We start from the raw sequence: 16,123 nt of genomic DNA, 5'->3' as shown, positions 1-16,123 counted from the left end.
GGGGATGAAGGTGGGGAGGGGGTAGACAGAGAGAAGGCTCTCCTTGTGGTGTATCAGTAAGTTTGATCTCTGTCTATAAATTTGGTTAATGAAGAAATAGTATTAGATTGGAAGACTTTTCTCCTCCGATGTGTTCAGTACCTTGGAATATGTATCTTGAAAGTTGTCAGTGTGCAGTTGAGCAGGAAGAAGGAGAAACCTCTTAGCATCAGTACTTTGTATTTGATATTTTTAGTCTCTTGAGAGTCTTCAAGGTTGTGAATGCACAATACACTGTATCTGTTTTTTATGAGCACTTCCTGGTAGCATGGTGCACTTCCTTTGGGTGGGAACGACCTTGGGGTTCTCCTTGAGAATGTGATGATGCTTCTGCAAGCCCTCATTGAACACTTTGTAAATCCGAAGCACCCTTGTATTGCTTTACGTGTACCCGGTAGTTGAAGATCACAGAAACCCTGTGAGGAAGGTGTTATTATTTCACCCCTTCTACAGCGGAGAAAGCAGGGACATAGCTAAGGATGTCATGTTCCTGGGATTCAAACCCTGGAAGTCTGGCTCCAGCTGGTGCCCTCAACCACTAATCATGTTCTGAGGTGAACGATGGTTAACTAGTATTTTGAGGGAACACTTGGCAGAAAGTGGTGTTTTGTAGGTGTTATCTCATTTAATCTCCCAACCAGGCTATAACACAAATGCCATTTTTATCTTCCCTTTAAATGAGGGATGAGGCTTAGATGGTTAGCTTGTTTGAAGCCATTCAGTGGTGAAAAAAGCCATTCTGGCCTCTGTGCCCGCCCCCTGAGCCACCTCACCATCTGCCCTCGTGACTCGATGGCAGGAAGAAAAGTTTTACTTTTGTTTTCATGAGCATTTCATGGTTTAGCTTAACTGTTATTTGAAACTATGATGTTATATTTAGCTATTGGTTTCATTATCTCTATTCATCTTCTTCTCTATGCTTTATTATTTTGTCAGTAATGCCAGAAAAGAGTGTTTTCATGCTTAACGCTCTTGCTGAGAAAGCTATAGGTGGTTTCTCAGACCCTTCCAGAATATCTTTGGTTACTTGCTGCGTAGAAAAAATTTGAAAACAAAGATTGTTAATTTTCTTTTGGGGTTAGGCACAGTAAGTTAAATAAATGGCTTTGGACTAAGGGAGACATAACTTTTAACTTTAATGCCAGACAGTAATGCAAATACTGCAGTTAAAAACACCACCACCAAAACCTCAGAAACACCAGTTTCCTTGATTTTTTTATCCTATAGTTATTTAGGGCAGAGCATAGTTTTTCTTGTTTACTTTGTGTTCTCTGACTAGCACATTTCCTAGATTTAATAGCTGGTAAAGACATAGCTGAATCAATTAATATTTATAAGAAATTCTTACCCCCAACACAGGGAATTGATATTCTAATTCTGAAAATCAGTACATTGGAAAAGTTAATACCTATGCTTCAAATACTACTTTTGAAAAGATTGAGAATACCAAAAATAGTTACACTCAACATTAAATTATTCTGATAAAAAGATCAGAATAAAAAATTCTGAAAATACTTTAGGATATTGTACTCCAACACCATGTGGAAAATCAATTAAATATGTAATAAGGAAGTACGAATCAGATGCCCAAGTGTTAGACTGCTCGATAAATTAGAATTTACTTATATCTTAGATAGTCTAACGATTTCATTTTCTCCCAGCCTTTGTAAAGAAAAATTAAGTACTCCAGTAGTTGCATCAGTGACTTTGCAGACTCCCCACCTCTACCCTGCTTTCTCTTTAGCTCCATGAAAATGATACAGATTTAACTTCCTTTCTACATTTCCTAAGGCAATCACTCTCTCAAAAGCTGGATCTTAATGGTTCTTAGTTTTGTAACAATGTGCATCAGGCAAAAGCTCTACTACTCAATGCCTCCAGTTTGATATCCACTACATTACTCCTTCAAGTAGTCTCTGGTGAATGGGAGATGGAACGAACCTTCAGACTTGACACCGGAAACTATGTGTGGCCGTTTTAAACTTACTTCAGATCCATTATTCTTCTCATAAGAGAAAGTTATACAACTATCATTGTTGATGTAGGAAAGCAGTGAGTTTCAGATGTATTAGGAGACAGTGTGGTACCTGCAGGAAAACTTCCTTGGGCACAATGTAGAAATGTTCTTAGACTGCACAGAGCTGCACTTAAACTTACAAACCTAACCCACAGTTTCTCAGTGTTGAGTGTGGAGGTGGTGAACACCATCATTATACAGTGTGGTTTTGCTGTGTGGGTTCAGGGTTATAATTACTCCCTCAGTAGTGTGTGTAAATTCTTGGGGGTTCCGTCTGGTATAATTTCATATTGTGGATTTTTGTTTGGAAATGACTTTTTAGGGAGATATAATTCATTTCACCCTTAAGTAAGGAAACAATAAGCCCTCAGTAAAAGGCACTTTCATTTTGATTAAGAGCCCTTGGTTTTAAAAAATTTTCTTTTTTTGGCTGAGTCCACAGACTTTACACATCAGGGAGTATAATTTTAGGGAATGATTGTATAGTACCCAAACCATATGTTTTCTTAGGATTTGACATATTTAAGAATAATGCTCGATTTATTTCACTACAAAAATTTACCAAGAAAACAAGGTTTATTTTGCTATTTAAAAAATTACTTTTCAAAAAATTATTCTAAATGTACATTTAATAAAATTGAAATAGAAAAGCCAGGAGAACTTTTAAAATGTGTACCTTCTATTGGTTAAAATATGCGGAAACAGTGAGGTTAGTAAGTATGAGACGACCATGGCAAGATGTTTCTCAGATACTTGGGAATAGGGTTTCTCTGAGAGTTAAATCCTAAAATAGATCAGAGAAGGAAACGGGCATCTCTGTTAGGGTATATAGAGTGCCCAGGCCATCAGAGTTTTCCTATAACCAGATTGGAGGCTTAAAGAGGGAGGGAACTTGGGTTTCAATGAAAGCATGAACAGGGAAGGAGGAGTTGTAGATGCTAACTTCTACAGTGTCTACACATTTTTCAGGGGAGAGGGTATGATGTCAGGGACGTTCAGCTGTCTGGTCTGTTGGATTGTTTTATGGATATGGGTGGGAGGCATTTGACTGTCCTAATCATGTAACTAATTCCTGGGCCATCCATTGGGGGTGGCAAACTGGAACAGCTACTCTTGGGTGAGCTTGGTGGGGGTGGTGGCAGGAGCTGCAGGGATGTACATTTGCTCTTCTTTCCTAAATGTCATTACAAGTTAATTTTTAAAATGTTGTTTTTAATGGTATCCCAGATGCTGACAATACAGCTTCCGTTCAAACGCAGTTATGGTGGTGAACTTGACTGGTTAAGTTGCCCCAAGCCTAAGGCCCTTCCCACTTCCTTTGTTCTGATTCCTGTTCACCAGGCAATTATCTAATAACTTTACTTCCTGTGCAGTGTTACGACAATATTTCCCAATCTGCTTGATCATTGCATTTCTCATAAATGAATGCAGACATTCTGGTTCTATTTATCCTGAGGGAGTAGAGTTTCAGTTTTATTAACATTGCAGAGCATCTCCTGGGCTGATCAGCTGAGGTGTTGATGACAGCGACTGAAACAAGACTAGACCCTGGATTGAGGTTAGTGCAGTGGTCAGCAAACCGTGGCTCGCGAGCCACATGCGGCTCTTTGGCCCCTTGAGTGTGGCTCCTCCACAAAATACCACGTGCGGGCGCGCACGTACAGTGAGATTGAAACTTCGTGGCCCATGCGCAGAAGTTGGTTTTCGGCCAGGGCGAGTCTATTTTGAAGAAGTGGCGTTAGAAGAAGTGGGGGGTGTCGGTCGGTTGGGCGACGGGAGACGCGGCGCAGGTGGGCCGCTGGATACGCAGCGCGGGGGAGGTACATTGTTTTGAGATACGTTCGCTGAGGTCGACCCCTTCCAACTCTCCCATCCACACTCGTCTCTCTGAAACAAGTATACAAGACGAGTGTGGATGGGAGAGTTGGAAGGGGTCGACCTCAGCGCATGTACCTCAATCAGATCGAGGACGTGTTTAGCAAAGGCCAGCTTAGGAGTACCCTAATTAAGTTAATAACAATGTACCTACCTATATAGTTTAAGTTTAAAAAATTTGGCTCTCAAAAGAAATTTCAATCGTTGTACTGTTGATATTTGGCTCTGTTGACTAATGAGTTTGCCGACCACTGGGTTAGCGCATCAATTCTGGCAAGGGCAGAAGGTGTCCCCCAAGTACTCATGTCCCTTCCATAATATAAATTCATTATTTGGAAACAGCCAGAGATTGTAGTATTTCCCAGCCCCTATTATATCACTTGGCCTTTCTTTTGAAAGAATACAGCAAGAAGCCGTCACCTTTTGTACACTGGCCATGGGAAGCAGTCAAACTCAGATACAGCAATAGTTTATTTTGTTGTTACTCTTTTCTTTTGGGGCAAAACCACCAACGAATACTTGCAAATATTCAAGGGTCATATGCTTTCCTTCCTAGTGAGTGTTGAGCTTACTGTGAATGATGTGTTGAAGAGTCAGGAGTATTGTGTTCAAGTTGTAGCTGTCTCCAAGTGGCATGACCTTGCCCTAGTCTGTTAACATCTCTGATTCTCTTGCTTATAATATTCTTTTTCTTTCAGATAAAATATTTTATGGGTAGGCTAGTACAATTTTACATTTCTAAGACTTCTTCCCTTTTATTAAAAATTACAAATGTTTATTGAACTCTTACTTCATATCAAGGTCTATGATAAGTGTACTTAATCTTCCCATTAGGTTGGGATCATTTTATGAATGAGAGAATAGAAACTTTGAGACCAGAAGTCAGTTGATCAAAACTATTAGACAGCCTGCCCAGTGTTGCTCAGTGGTTGAGGGTCCACCCATGCACCAAGAGGTTGCGGGTTCGACTCCCGGGCAGGGCACATGCCCTGGTTGTAGGATTCCCCTGTGGGGTCATGCAGGAGGCAGCCAACTGATGTTTCTCTCATTGATGTTTCTATCTATCTCTCCCTCTGTCTTCCTTTTTCTCTAAAAATCAATAAAAACATATTTAAAAATAAAACAAAAGTAGTAGCACAGCTGGGATTATACTCATGTCTGCCCAACTCAATACGTATTATGTTAGACTTTGGCACATATTATAAAAGGGTTTAGGCGAATATTAGAAAAGGTTTTTAAGCCATCTTAACTTGGGATATGTTTTACTTTATACAAGGTGATTTTTCTCTTCCATTCTTATGCATTCTATATTTAAAAAAATTTTTAATTATGTTTTAATACTTTCTATATTTTCTAAAGCCAGAGGAATTGAAAGAACTTTTGTACTACTATGCATTTCATTTTTAAACAATCCCAGACCACTTGGAAACCCACTTCATTTTCGAAATTTGATGGACTAATTTAGTTTTCAGTTCTTTTCATTTTCATACTCTTTCTGTGCTTTCGTTGTGTAAGGATGGCAGAAATGTTGTTGAATTGTTAAATGTTTGGTTACAGGAAAGGACCTTGGCTTAGGATTTAGGAAATTTGGGTTCTAGTTCTGCCTCTGAAGTTTAAGATACTGAATAACAGCATATAGTAACTCTTAATACTGTTTTGCCACATTAGTTTATTGTAAATAAAAGATCAAATATGTGAAAAGCATTTCACACAAAAATTTCTCTGTGTGTCAGAAATCATAATAGCTATAGTGGACAGTTGGAACCAGAACTAAAGCAAAATAATTTTAGGTTTATTGTTGTTGTGTGAGGACCTGCTTACGATTTGGACATCTTGTTAAATGCTTGTTATAGCCTTTGGCTTGGCCGAAGCAAAATGCCAAACTAGGATTATTGTGGATAGATGACCAAATTGCTACCTGAATTATTTTGTAGTGACAGGTTAATTCTTAAAGGACTATATTGTATTAGTTAATTAGGTCTAAATTAGGGAATGTTTTGCTCTCTGAGCTTTGTAGAAGGAGACAAAAGAATGGGAAAGGAAACTGGATTGGGGAAGCTAGCCTATGGTAGTGGAGGAGAAGAGGAATGACTCTTGGGGGGAATGGGGCCTAATGGAGTCTTTCAGAAACATGCTGAGAACTGAGTTATGGGTAAACTGTATTATTAGAGTCAGCTGCGGAGGTCACCTGTGCTTTTGCCATATTGAAAATGCCATGCTCTTTCTTGAACTGGGCCAAGTGCAACTCAAAGATTTAAGTGAGTTGGCTCTGCTCGTCTGCAACATGATGAACGAGGTGGAAAATGCCTTGAGAGATCACCCACAGACATCTGAAAGTACAGAATGGTTTGTCCAGGGGAGTGTGTGTGTGTGTGTGTGTGTGTGTGTGTGTGTGTGTGTGTGAGATGTGGGGGGGGGAGTTGGCCATTCTGGTAAACTCATTTGCCTTTAATGGCCATTGTTTCACTCAGCATTCCTAGTACCTCCCAAAGCTCAACAAATTTTGCCTTATCCATTTACTTAAAAAAAAACACACAGACCACAAACTTTTAATACTTAAACGTATCAGAAACAAGAACTTTATATATCTGTTGAAATTTCATGTTTGTTGTGCTATAGTTTTTTCTAATGAAATAAGTAGGTCAAATTAGCATAAGACCAGTCCATCTGTAGTCCACCTAAAATTATCTTGAGGAATGTTCCTTTCATCTAATTTTAGCTCTTCTCTTTACAGAGTGGGTCCACAGGATGCCAGGGTAGAGGTCAAAGGGGAAACCCAAAGACTGCAAATAAGGGCTTTTTGATGGAATTTTCTAGATCAACTTAAGCTGGTAGATGGGAATTAGGTTTCCCTGTAGGTTATCAGACTAAAGCAAGTTTGAGTTAGACTTTAGTTAGGTTTAATTTTGTCCTTTCTTTCTTTCTTTCTTTCTTTTTTTTTTTTTTGAAAAAATAACACAATACTTTTTAGGCTGTAGGAGTTTCTAGATCTTATGTTTCCCTCTGTGGGTTTCCTAGCAGACTTTTTTCTGAAAAATTCTAAACTTGGGTTGGCTTCAAATAAGAGGAACTAAGGTTTCTTCTTGTTGATTTTAGCGATCATATCTACCCTGCCAGCTCTAAGCCCAGGAGTTAGCTCAGTTCAGCCAGAGTTTATGAGCTGCCTTTTCTGTGTCAGGCACAGTGCTAAGCCCTGTGATGCAAAGAGGAAGCTATGGTCCCGTCTTCTGTGAGACGCAGCATATAAACAGCCCAAACAACCCAACGCAATACAGCTACGTGCCAGATAGAGCAGAAATTAGCTCTTTGGGCAGAGCAACAAAGGCCTTAAAAGCTGGGAGAGCACTGGGGGCTGGGCACGTGGAGTGTGTTATGAGGGGGGCAGCACACAACTTACGCCGCGATGAATGCTGTGGGTTTTTTCTCCCCAGGCAGTCTTCATCGAAGATCATTCTGCAGAATTTCTGTGGGCTCTGCCTTGGCCCACATGGAATTCCAACAAGAATTAATGTTTTACACGTGTGAATGCTGTGGGTTTTTTCTCCCCAGGCAGTCTTCATCAAAGATCATTCTGCAGAATTTCTGTGGGCTCTGCCTACATGGAATTCCAACAAGAATTAACGTTTTACACGTGCGGTAACGCACAGCCTCACTGCCCTGACACCCTCACATGAATTTGAAGTAATAACTAGGGAACCTTCAGTTGGCATATTGAGATGGCATCATTCCCAAAACAACATCGTAATGAGGTTCTGTGCCTCAGAAGCAACTCTTCTTGTTTAAACACTACTCAGGCACAGCCTACCCAACGGGAAGCAATGTGGCAGAAGTGGCTGGGCTCAGAGTATGAGTCTCCGATTGTGAGGGACTGTCTGGAGCAGCCTTGACTATGTCAATGACCCTGGACTTGGCTAGGGGGATTAGATGCCTAAGGAAAGAAAAAAAGCTTAAAACCAGTCAGCCTTAAGCACCTTTAGGGAATGTTTGTAGAGAGTCTGAAATAGGGAATTTCTAGTCTACACATAGCTATTACCCCACCCACCCCCATAACCCAAGCCACCCCCTACTAGAACTTGAGGTACACATTCAAACACCAGTAGCAGACAGATCATCTGTTCTATGCACGTAGGGGTCAGTTAAAGGAGAAACTTCTAACCCATCCTCATTCTGGGTACCTAAGCCCCCACAGTGTTCATTGTATTGATGTCTGCATTCAATCTTAGACTTTGAGCGATTTAATATATACAGGCTTTTTAAAAATTTGTTAGCATGATTGTCCTCTGAAAAGAGCAAGAAATAAACCTGGGGTTGGGGGAAGGGGGCAGTCTGAAGTGAGCATTACTTCAGACCCAGCCACATCTCTGTGTTGCCAGAGAACCACACCCCTTCTTAGACACAACCACAGCCGATTATTGCTTTTGGCCAGGTCTCTGACCTTGAAGGATCCAGACAGCCGCCTTGAAGCTTTGGGTGCTAGACATAATATGGGCAGAGTCCTAGAGTTATTTCTCTTTTATATATTTTATTTAGCATGGCTATACTGATTTTTTTTTTAATTCACCACAAATTCTCCTCTTGAAGTAAATCTAAAATGCTTTACCAAACCACTGCCATTGATGTCATTACGGTACAGAAAGTCTAAAGCACATTCAGAAATATAAAGAATGCTAGGACTTATGGCAGCATCCACGGGGGATGCCATATTGCTCTTCTCTTGGAGAGCCAGCAAGTTGGGAATCTGGATTGATCTCTGATGTGTGTTAAATCCTTGGTTTCCTTTCTTCTGAATGTGCTGAGACAGTTTTTTCTTGGAAAAATAGTTGATGTTCAGCTGGGGAGGTTGATTTTTCTCCATCAGTTTTCCCCTTTAATAATTGAAAACTACTGTTCATTATTTACATAAAACTGTCTTTTACTGGTCTGCTTTCTATAACCTTTCCCCTCTGAAGAATTTTAAGAATTCCCTGACGTTGCTCTAGGGGATTTAATGTGTGCTTTATCCCAGATGTGAGACATAGACTAGGACTAGGCTGAGGTTCCTTTTTTTTTTTTTTAATGTTCCTACATTTGAAAGACATTCTTTTAACCTGTGAGCAAAGCTGCCACTGAAAAAAAAAAGGACTTTTAAGAAAATTAAGTAGTTAAAATATGTGAGTTTGGTTTAAATGTCTGACTTACTGAATGAAACCAAAATCCCATATGCAAAATGGAAAAGTAGACAGTAGTTTCAAATAATAAGGGGAAAATGCCCACGTGTTATTCTAGCCTTTTGATTCTGGGATCTTGTTTTCTGAATGAAGGCGTGTCAGCTTCCAGTCCCAGCAAGCCCCGGCCAGGTCTTTCCCTCATGCTCGTGCTGTCAGCCCAGGGGACTCGCGGGCCCAGCAGACGTTTTCCCTTCTTTTGTCTTCTCTGTCCCACCTTCTGCGGACGCAGTGAGGATGTTTATCTTTACTCGTAATATTTTGTCTGCTTGCGTTCTTATATATGTATTGATCCTAACCCCCAGTTCAGAATATAGAATGTTAGGGAGAGGTTAGGGTGAAGGAGGCTCTGCTAAGCAAGACAGGATTTTCCATTTTTTCCTAATGTCCATTCAGATTCCCAGATGGCATTTCACCACTAGCTTTTGGTGAATGTGGTTTTCATATTAGTGGCTAAAAAAATAACCATCAAGCCTAAACTTTTAGCGTGACAAAAATGTGACAAGAATGCCTACTTACTGCAAGTATTATACTGTTTTCCCAAGTCCAAAGTTCTGTTTTCCACAGTGTATACATATCTGATGTATCATGCCTAATTAATTAAATAACTGATTAATTGACTTTAAATTATTAGGTTTCAGTAAGTACATATCTTCCTAGTTCAAATTTCGTTGTATTAAAAAATATCTAAATTTTCAATCCTTGGACCTTTTCCTAGTGAGTTCACTACCTGCCATATGCTTCTACTTTGCCGTGTTTCCTTGGTTGATATGTCCTCCTTTTCTTGTTTTCCTCCTGCAGTATCTTTCGAAGATGGTTTGGCTGCCTTGGAGGTTTGGAGATCTGATGCCACGATGAGGACTCACACACGGGGGGCTCCCAGTGTGTTTTTCATATCTTTACTTTGCTCCGTGTCAGCCTACATCACTGACGAGAACCCCGAAGTCATGATCCCCTTCATCAACGCCAACTATGACAGCCACCCGATGCTGTACTTCTCCCGGGCGGAGGTGGCGGAGCTCCAGCTCAGGGCCACCAGCTCCCACGAGCACATTGCCGCCCGGCTCACCGAGGCCGTGCACACCATGCTGTCCAGCCCCTTGGAGTACCTGCCCCCCTGGGATCCCAAGGACTTCAGTGCCCGCTGGAATGAAATTTATGGCAACAACTTGGGTGCCTTGGCGATGTTCTGTGTGCTGTATCCTGAGAACATCGAAGCCCGAGACATGGCCAAAGACTACATGGAGAGGATGGCAGCTCAGCCTAGTTGGTAGATTTTTGTCTTTTTCTTCTTCCTGTATTAACTCTGCAATTTAAAGAAACGAATTTATACTCAGATGAAATCTCAAGAGGCCAGATTTTCACATACTTGTTTGTGTGCATGTGTGTGTGCGTGCGTTGCGTGTGTGTGTGTGTGTGTGTGTGTGCGCGTGTGCGTATGAATGAAAGGATTTACTTGTTATTTGTGTTGTCAGTGGCTTATCTAACGTCCATAGTTTCAAAAGGGCTAGTAACTTCCATGTTTAAAGTTAGAGGGAAAATATTTAGATACAATCTAACCAAAGAAAAAGTAATTTGTTGGATTGAATAAACAGTAACATTTTGATTGTTGAGAATTTTTTTCACCTTGTTTAAAAAGTACACATTACTGTCATCTGTAGGTTCTCATTGACATTCTCCCCTCCCCCCCACCAGGTGGTTCAACCTCTATGCAACAAGAAATTTCAGGCAATTAAAATCTATTGTTATGATAGGAGCTAAAAGTAAATGTGATGGGATTATTTTGTAGTCTGTAAACAAGTTCTTATCCAGTTGCCAGCAAATTAGCCAAACCTGTAGGAAAACTAGTGTTGTAGTGTAATTGTGTAAGGAATTCTTATCTATACTAATAAAAGCCTATGTGGTTGTGACACCCTCATGCTGTGATGCCCTCATGCTGTAACAATCCATCACGCATGGGTGGGCGGGGACTTGATGCTGCGTGTGCGGTGCAGAGGCGGGACCCACCGGCTCTGGCCTACCTCTTTGGGGCAATCCATCAAGGAGCCCCAGGTGGGTGGACAGGGCCTACCTCTTTGGGGTGATTGATTGTGGGGCTCCCGCACTGTGGGAGGGCACAGGCCAGGCTGGGGAACCCCCCTCCCCCTGAGTGAACAAATTTCATGCACCAGCTCTCTAGTTATGTAATAATTTACTTTCAAAAATTCAAGATTTGAGGACAAACTTCCTCTCTCTTTTTGATTAGTTTAACTTTATTTGTTTATAATTTGTTTCCAAAAGATATGGATGAGTAGATTAAATTAGAGAATCTATGTAATCTTAAGCTATGTCTTAACACATATGCATGGCTCAGTTACACTAAAAAAAATTACAAACTATATGATATCCTTTTAAAATTACATAAACTGCTACTTGTCATAGGGCTAGAGAGAACTCATTGTTAAGTGCTTAGAAAACTCAGTGAATGTATTTAATGCTGTGATGAATTAGATCTCCCATGAATTACATCTTGCATTTCATAGGGGTGAGGAATGGTAGTTTGCAAGCTTCCTGAGTTTTGCCAATAGGGCAAAGAAACTTAATTCTTTCTAAATTTCTGCTAGTAAGGTAAAGACTGTTGTTTGCTTATAGAGTTTGAAGGATTTTCTAGAATTTCTCAATGAAAAAGATTATGGAAGAGTTGTCATTAAATCCCTAACAGAGCTGATTTTTTAAGACTTCTTAGTTAGATATGTCTAGTCATTTTGAAGCTTTTACAATATTTTAGATAGAAAAGAACCTTTTTAAAAAAATTTTGTTTTATAGCTGAGCCATGTATGCAGTAGTTTCTGACTTTGGCACTAATTAACTGATCTTATTTTATTGACACCAAGAAAGAATATAAAAGATGTGTGAAATTTTATTTGATAGTTGAGTTACAAGATTATATTATTATCACATGTTATAATTACGTGACATTGTGTAATTAGTTAAATCTGGCAAGCATCTTTATTTAGAAAGAAAACTTTGTTGTCTTATAAGGGGTACTTTTTATTAAAGCTCTCCTCACCCACCCTTTTTTTATATACATAGTGAAATTTGACAGATTAAGATACTGGTGAAATTGTTCCAGAGATATAGTTACTGTAAAAAGTCATCTATTTGACCTCATAAAAGAGTAGTTGACTATGAAGTATCATTTCCTTAATGGAGATTATTTTAGCACAAATATAAAAACATTAAAAGAATTGAATGACTAGTGCAGTTTTATTTACTATAATATAAACATTCAGGCATATAAATGTCAGCTTGAATGAATGCTGTTAATAGAGAGGATTAGACTCTTATCATAAAAGGAGAATAACTGACTTCATATAAAAATGAAAAGTTTTACATAATTTCTACAGGCTTAGATTTACTGGTTTTTGGAGATGTGTAGAAATTTACTAGAGGGCTAGTACTTTATTCATGGTAGTATTGATAAAAATGGGTATAACTCTGTGCCATTATCCAGTAATGTGTAAACCAGTCTGTGACTTAATAGAACTGAACAATTGACTTCTTTTGCTTGACCTCCTAGAAGATGAAGGTCACAAATTGAGAATTTACTTTTACATCTAGTTTCTAGCTCTAGAAGTGATCCTAGCATAAAAATTTGAGCTACTGGAACATTTTGTCTTGGCAAGTACTGTTACTAGACTGTGTTTTTTAATCGTTTTGTGGAAATTTTAACTTTCTAAAAGCTGCCATACCTAATCCCTAGACTCTTAAATTCTCATTTAAATTTGTAGTTGAACATAATCACTTTTTGACAATTTAAAACACTGTTAGATGTTTTTCTAGTTCAACTATCTCTTTAAATCAACTAAATCATATGTCCCCATTATGCACAGAGAAGTATATTGTGGGTATGGTCATTGTCTTAGGGTAGGTTCACCTATATTTGGTTTTTAGGGGGTGGAGTAGACTAATTCTTATTTACAAAAAATCAACAATCAGTAATTCATATTTTGGAATTTTTAAGTAAAGCGTTCTACAAGGCTTCATCAGACTTACTGTATTCGCCATTTTCCTTGAAGAACATTCCTACTGTTACGAAAACCACTAAATTGTGTTCATTGACTTAGTCAACAAACATTTATTGAGCATCTGTTGTATGTCATACCCAGTGCAGGGTGCTGGGGACTCAGAAGGGGTGCAAACATTGGATATTTGAAAGCTAAGCGAGGCCTATATCCTCTCCTCAGAAATGAGTGTACGGTCATTATGAACTTACCAGGTGCTTCACGCTGCACTCCGGTGCAGTGGAAAAGTGCCAGGTCTGTAGTCACATGGCCTGGATTGGAATCCCAGCTCCCCTTCTTCAGCTGTTTTACTTCAGACTAGTTTACTTACCTTGTTTGAGCCCTAGCGTTCTGATGTATAAAGTAACAGTAACAGTGGTATCTACCTCATAGGGTTCTTAGGATTAAATGAGGTAAAGTACTTAGCACAGTTTCTGTCAACAGTAAATAAGAAAAATGACAACTACGATCATTATTGTTACTGTTATTTACTTAGCATGGGGAGGGTTCTTAGGATTAAATGAGGTAAAGTACTTAGCACGGTTTCTGTCACACAGTAAATAAGAAAAATGACAACTATGATAATTATTGTTACTTAGCACTGGACCCTGTTTGGTTTATAATTTGGTATATGTAGGCTCTAAGGAAATAGTATTTGTTTGGTATTAATTTGGAGACTTTACTCATTTTTGTTCAGATTGCTCTCAAAACTAGAACATCTGTGTAACTCATAAAATTTTCCTTTTCGCTTTATTGCATTAAAACTTTCAGCAATGCTCCCCTGGGCCCTTCATGCATCTAAGAATCTGATGCTAATGCCAATGAGGAAGGCTTACGGGAAAGGGACAATGATGTGTCTTTTGTCTGGTATTAGAAGGAACTATATCGAGGAAGGCTTACGGGAAAGGGACAATGATGTGTCTTTGGTATTAGAAGGAACTATATTTGAGTTAAGCATGAATACAGGTGTATTCATGTGGTTCATGTCATTTGAATATTTTGTAAATAAAGATCTGAAAGACCATATATATATAGATTCACTTATTTATGAATCTTGGGCCATTATAAAAGAAAAGCTAAATGGGAAATGTTACCTAATTCTACTGATGTTGTCATGTGTCCGATGTACTACAAAGTTGAAAGGAAATCTGATAGATTGATGATGATGGTGGTGATTGATACCATAGAGATGAGACTCTGTGTTCTGTGTGGGCCTTTGCAGAGATGCCCACATCCTGTTGCAGAAGCTCTCTCCTTTGAACTGTCTTCTGCTAATGCTAATACGTTCTTCATAACAATGAAAGTAACAGTACTTTAAGCTTGCTCTTAGTTCTAAAAATCAAATTTTAAAAGATATTTTAACCAATATGTATAAAATGGCCAATTATTTTTCACACAACAAATAATATCTTTGATTTTTGAATGAAGCCCCTTCTCCCCCATAGATCTCATCTTCCAAATGAGAGTTGGGATTTGGGTTGCAGTTGGCTCTGTGTTAGGTAAAAGCGTGGCCAGAATTCAATATGCAACCACTTTAAGTACACTTAATGAGCTGAGATCATAGATCTGGGGCTGGTAACAATACAAAATGCGTTTTATTGCACTTAAAATGAATTCACTTTTTTATATAATGTCACCTAGTTACTAGAACAAGTTCTGTGTTAGGCCAATTGGCACATGGAGGTATTCTCATTTATAAATGGTTGCTTTGTGCATTCAGTTCTGACATAGTTAAGAAAAAGAGCACAATTGATCTCCAAATAACTAAAAATCTTTCATCTTTTTTCCCTACTCAAGAGCTTAAACTTTAAGGTAGGAAAATAATAAAAGAAGTTCTTAGTGGAGATTTAAAGGTATGTCCATAAAGTCAATTTCTAGGATGAGTTTTTGGAGTCAGCACATAGTACTCTACTTTCCTAAAATTCTTAAAATATTTATGTATATTTTTATTTACTTATTTCTACTGTGCCTTTCCCTCAGAAGATTAAGGAAACATAAAATACAGGAATCAAATTTGAAGTAGCTGGGAAAGAAAAGAAGGGATAAAAAGGTTAGGGACATCAACTGGACTGGGAGTGAGACAGTAGCCGAAATGCTTCTTCTATGCCATGGGTGGGCCACAGGTGGGCCCTGAGATTTTTAGCAACAAAGAAAGTAGGCTCAGTTAGTTTTCAGCAAACAGTGTCCATGGAATTGAAAACAGATCAGTTACTCTGCAGAGATGCTATTCTGGACCCAAGGATCAAACAGAAACTTCTCTTAGGGTTTTCATGAAGAATCTTCACCCTAGTGGCAGGAGCACCCCTACAGCACATATGTGATGAGTTGTACAGTGCTGTTCTTTTTACACAAGATTAGACTGAGGGCAGGACTATGTCTGTTCTGCTCGTGTGTGTATTCTCCACATCAAGTCTGTATCTGTCTAGTGAACGAATGAATACTGTAGCATCCCCGGATGGAGGATCTCCACAGTCAGGTTCCTGAAAACCAGGGTGGAGGTGGAAGGGACGAACATAAGGTTCAGACACAGGCCACCATTTCCCCCCTAGTCTAGCCTACTCCTTCCGTAGAATTTTGTATATGTAGAAAAATGAAATGCCTGCCTATCTATTAGAGAGCCTCCCTATTCGTTGTGTATCTCAGCCTAGTCCTTGACTGAGTTGTGAGCTTGGCATTATAGCCCTTGGCAAGTTTCTACAGTAATCTTCTACAGCTGAAAGCAAACAAAACCTCACTCAAATAGTTATTGGAAAACACTACAAACCCTGAGTCACTAAAGAAAAGTACAGTTACGTTGACCATATTTTACTTAATAATATGAAGAGATTGATCGCCCAGCCAGTGTGGCTCAGTGGTCGAGCGTCAACCTACTATGAACCAGGAGGTCTCGGTTCGATTCCCGGTCAGGGCACATGCCTGGTTACAGGCTCAATCCCCAGTGTGGG

At 39.3% G+C, this 16,123-nt stretch overlaps 1 protein-coding gene across 5 annotated transcripts in view; it reads left to right on the top strand.

The window, feature by feature from the left end:
• The window catches only part of DSE (dermatan sulfate epimerase), a 66,440-nt gene that overhangs the window by 26,573 nt on the left and 23,744 nt on the right, over window positions 1-16,123 (top strand). For 3 of the 5 annotated variants that reach the window (XM_005884685.2, XM_014532142.1, XM_014532141.1), the window contains exon 2: window positions 9,937-10,405. In XM_005884685.2, coding sequence (XP_005884747.1) covers window positions 9,990-10,405 — 416 coding nt within the window. In that variant the 5' untranslated portion in view covers window positions 9,937-9,989. Of the gene's footprint in view, window positions 1-3,593; window positions 3,615-9,936; window positions 10,406-16,123 lie in introns of those variants that run through there. The other 2 variants (XM_005884686.2, XM_014532143.1) reach the window with 2 other exon arrangements.

The sequence above is a fragment of the Myotis brandtii genome, unplaced genomic scaffold (genome assembly GCF_000412655.1).
Source record: "Myotis brandtii unplaced genomic scaffold, ASM41265v1 scaffold847, whole genome shotgun sequence".
Taxonomy (NCBI): domain Eukaryota; kingdom Metazoa; phylum Chordata; class Mammalia; order Chiroptera; family Vespertilionidae; genus Myotis; species Myotis brandtii.
Note: the sequence above shows the minus strand (reverse complement) of the source record. Positions and strands in the feature narration are given on the sequence as shown.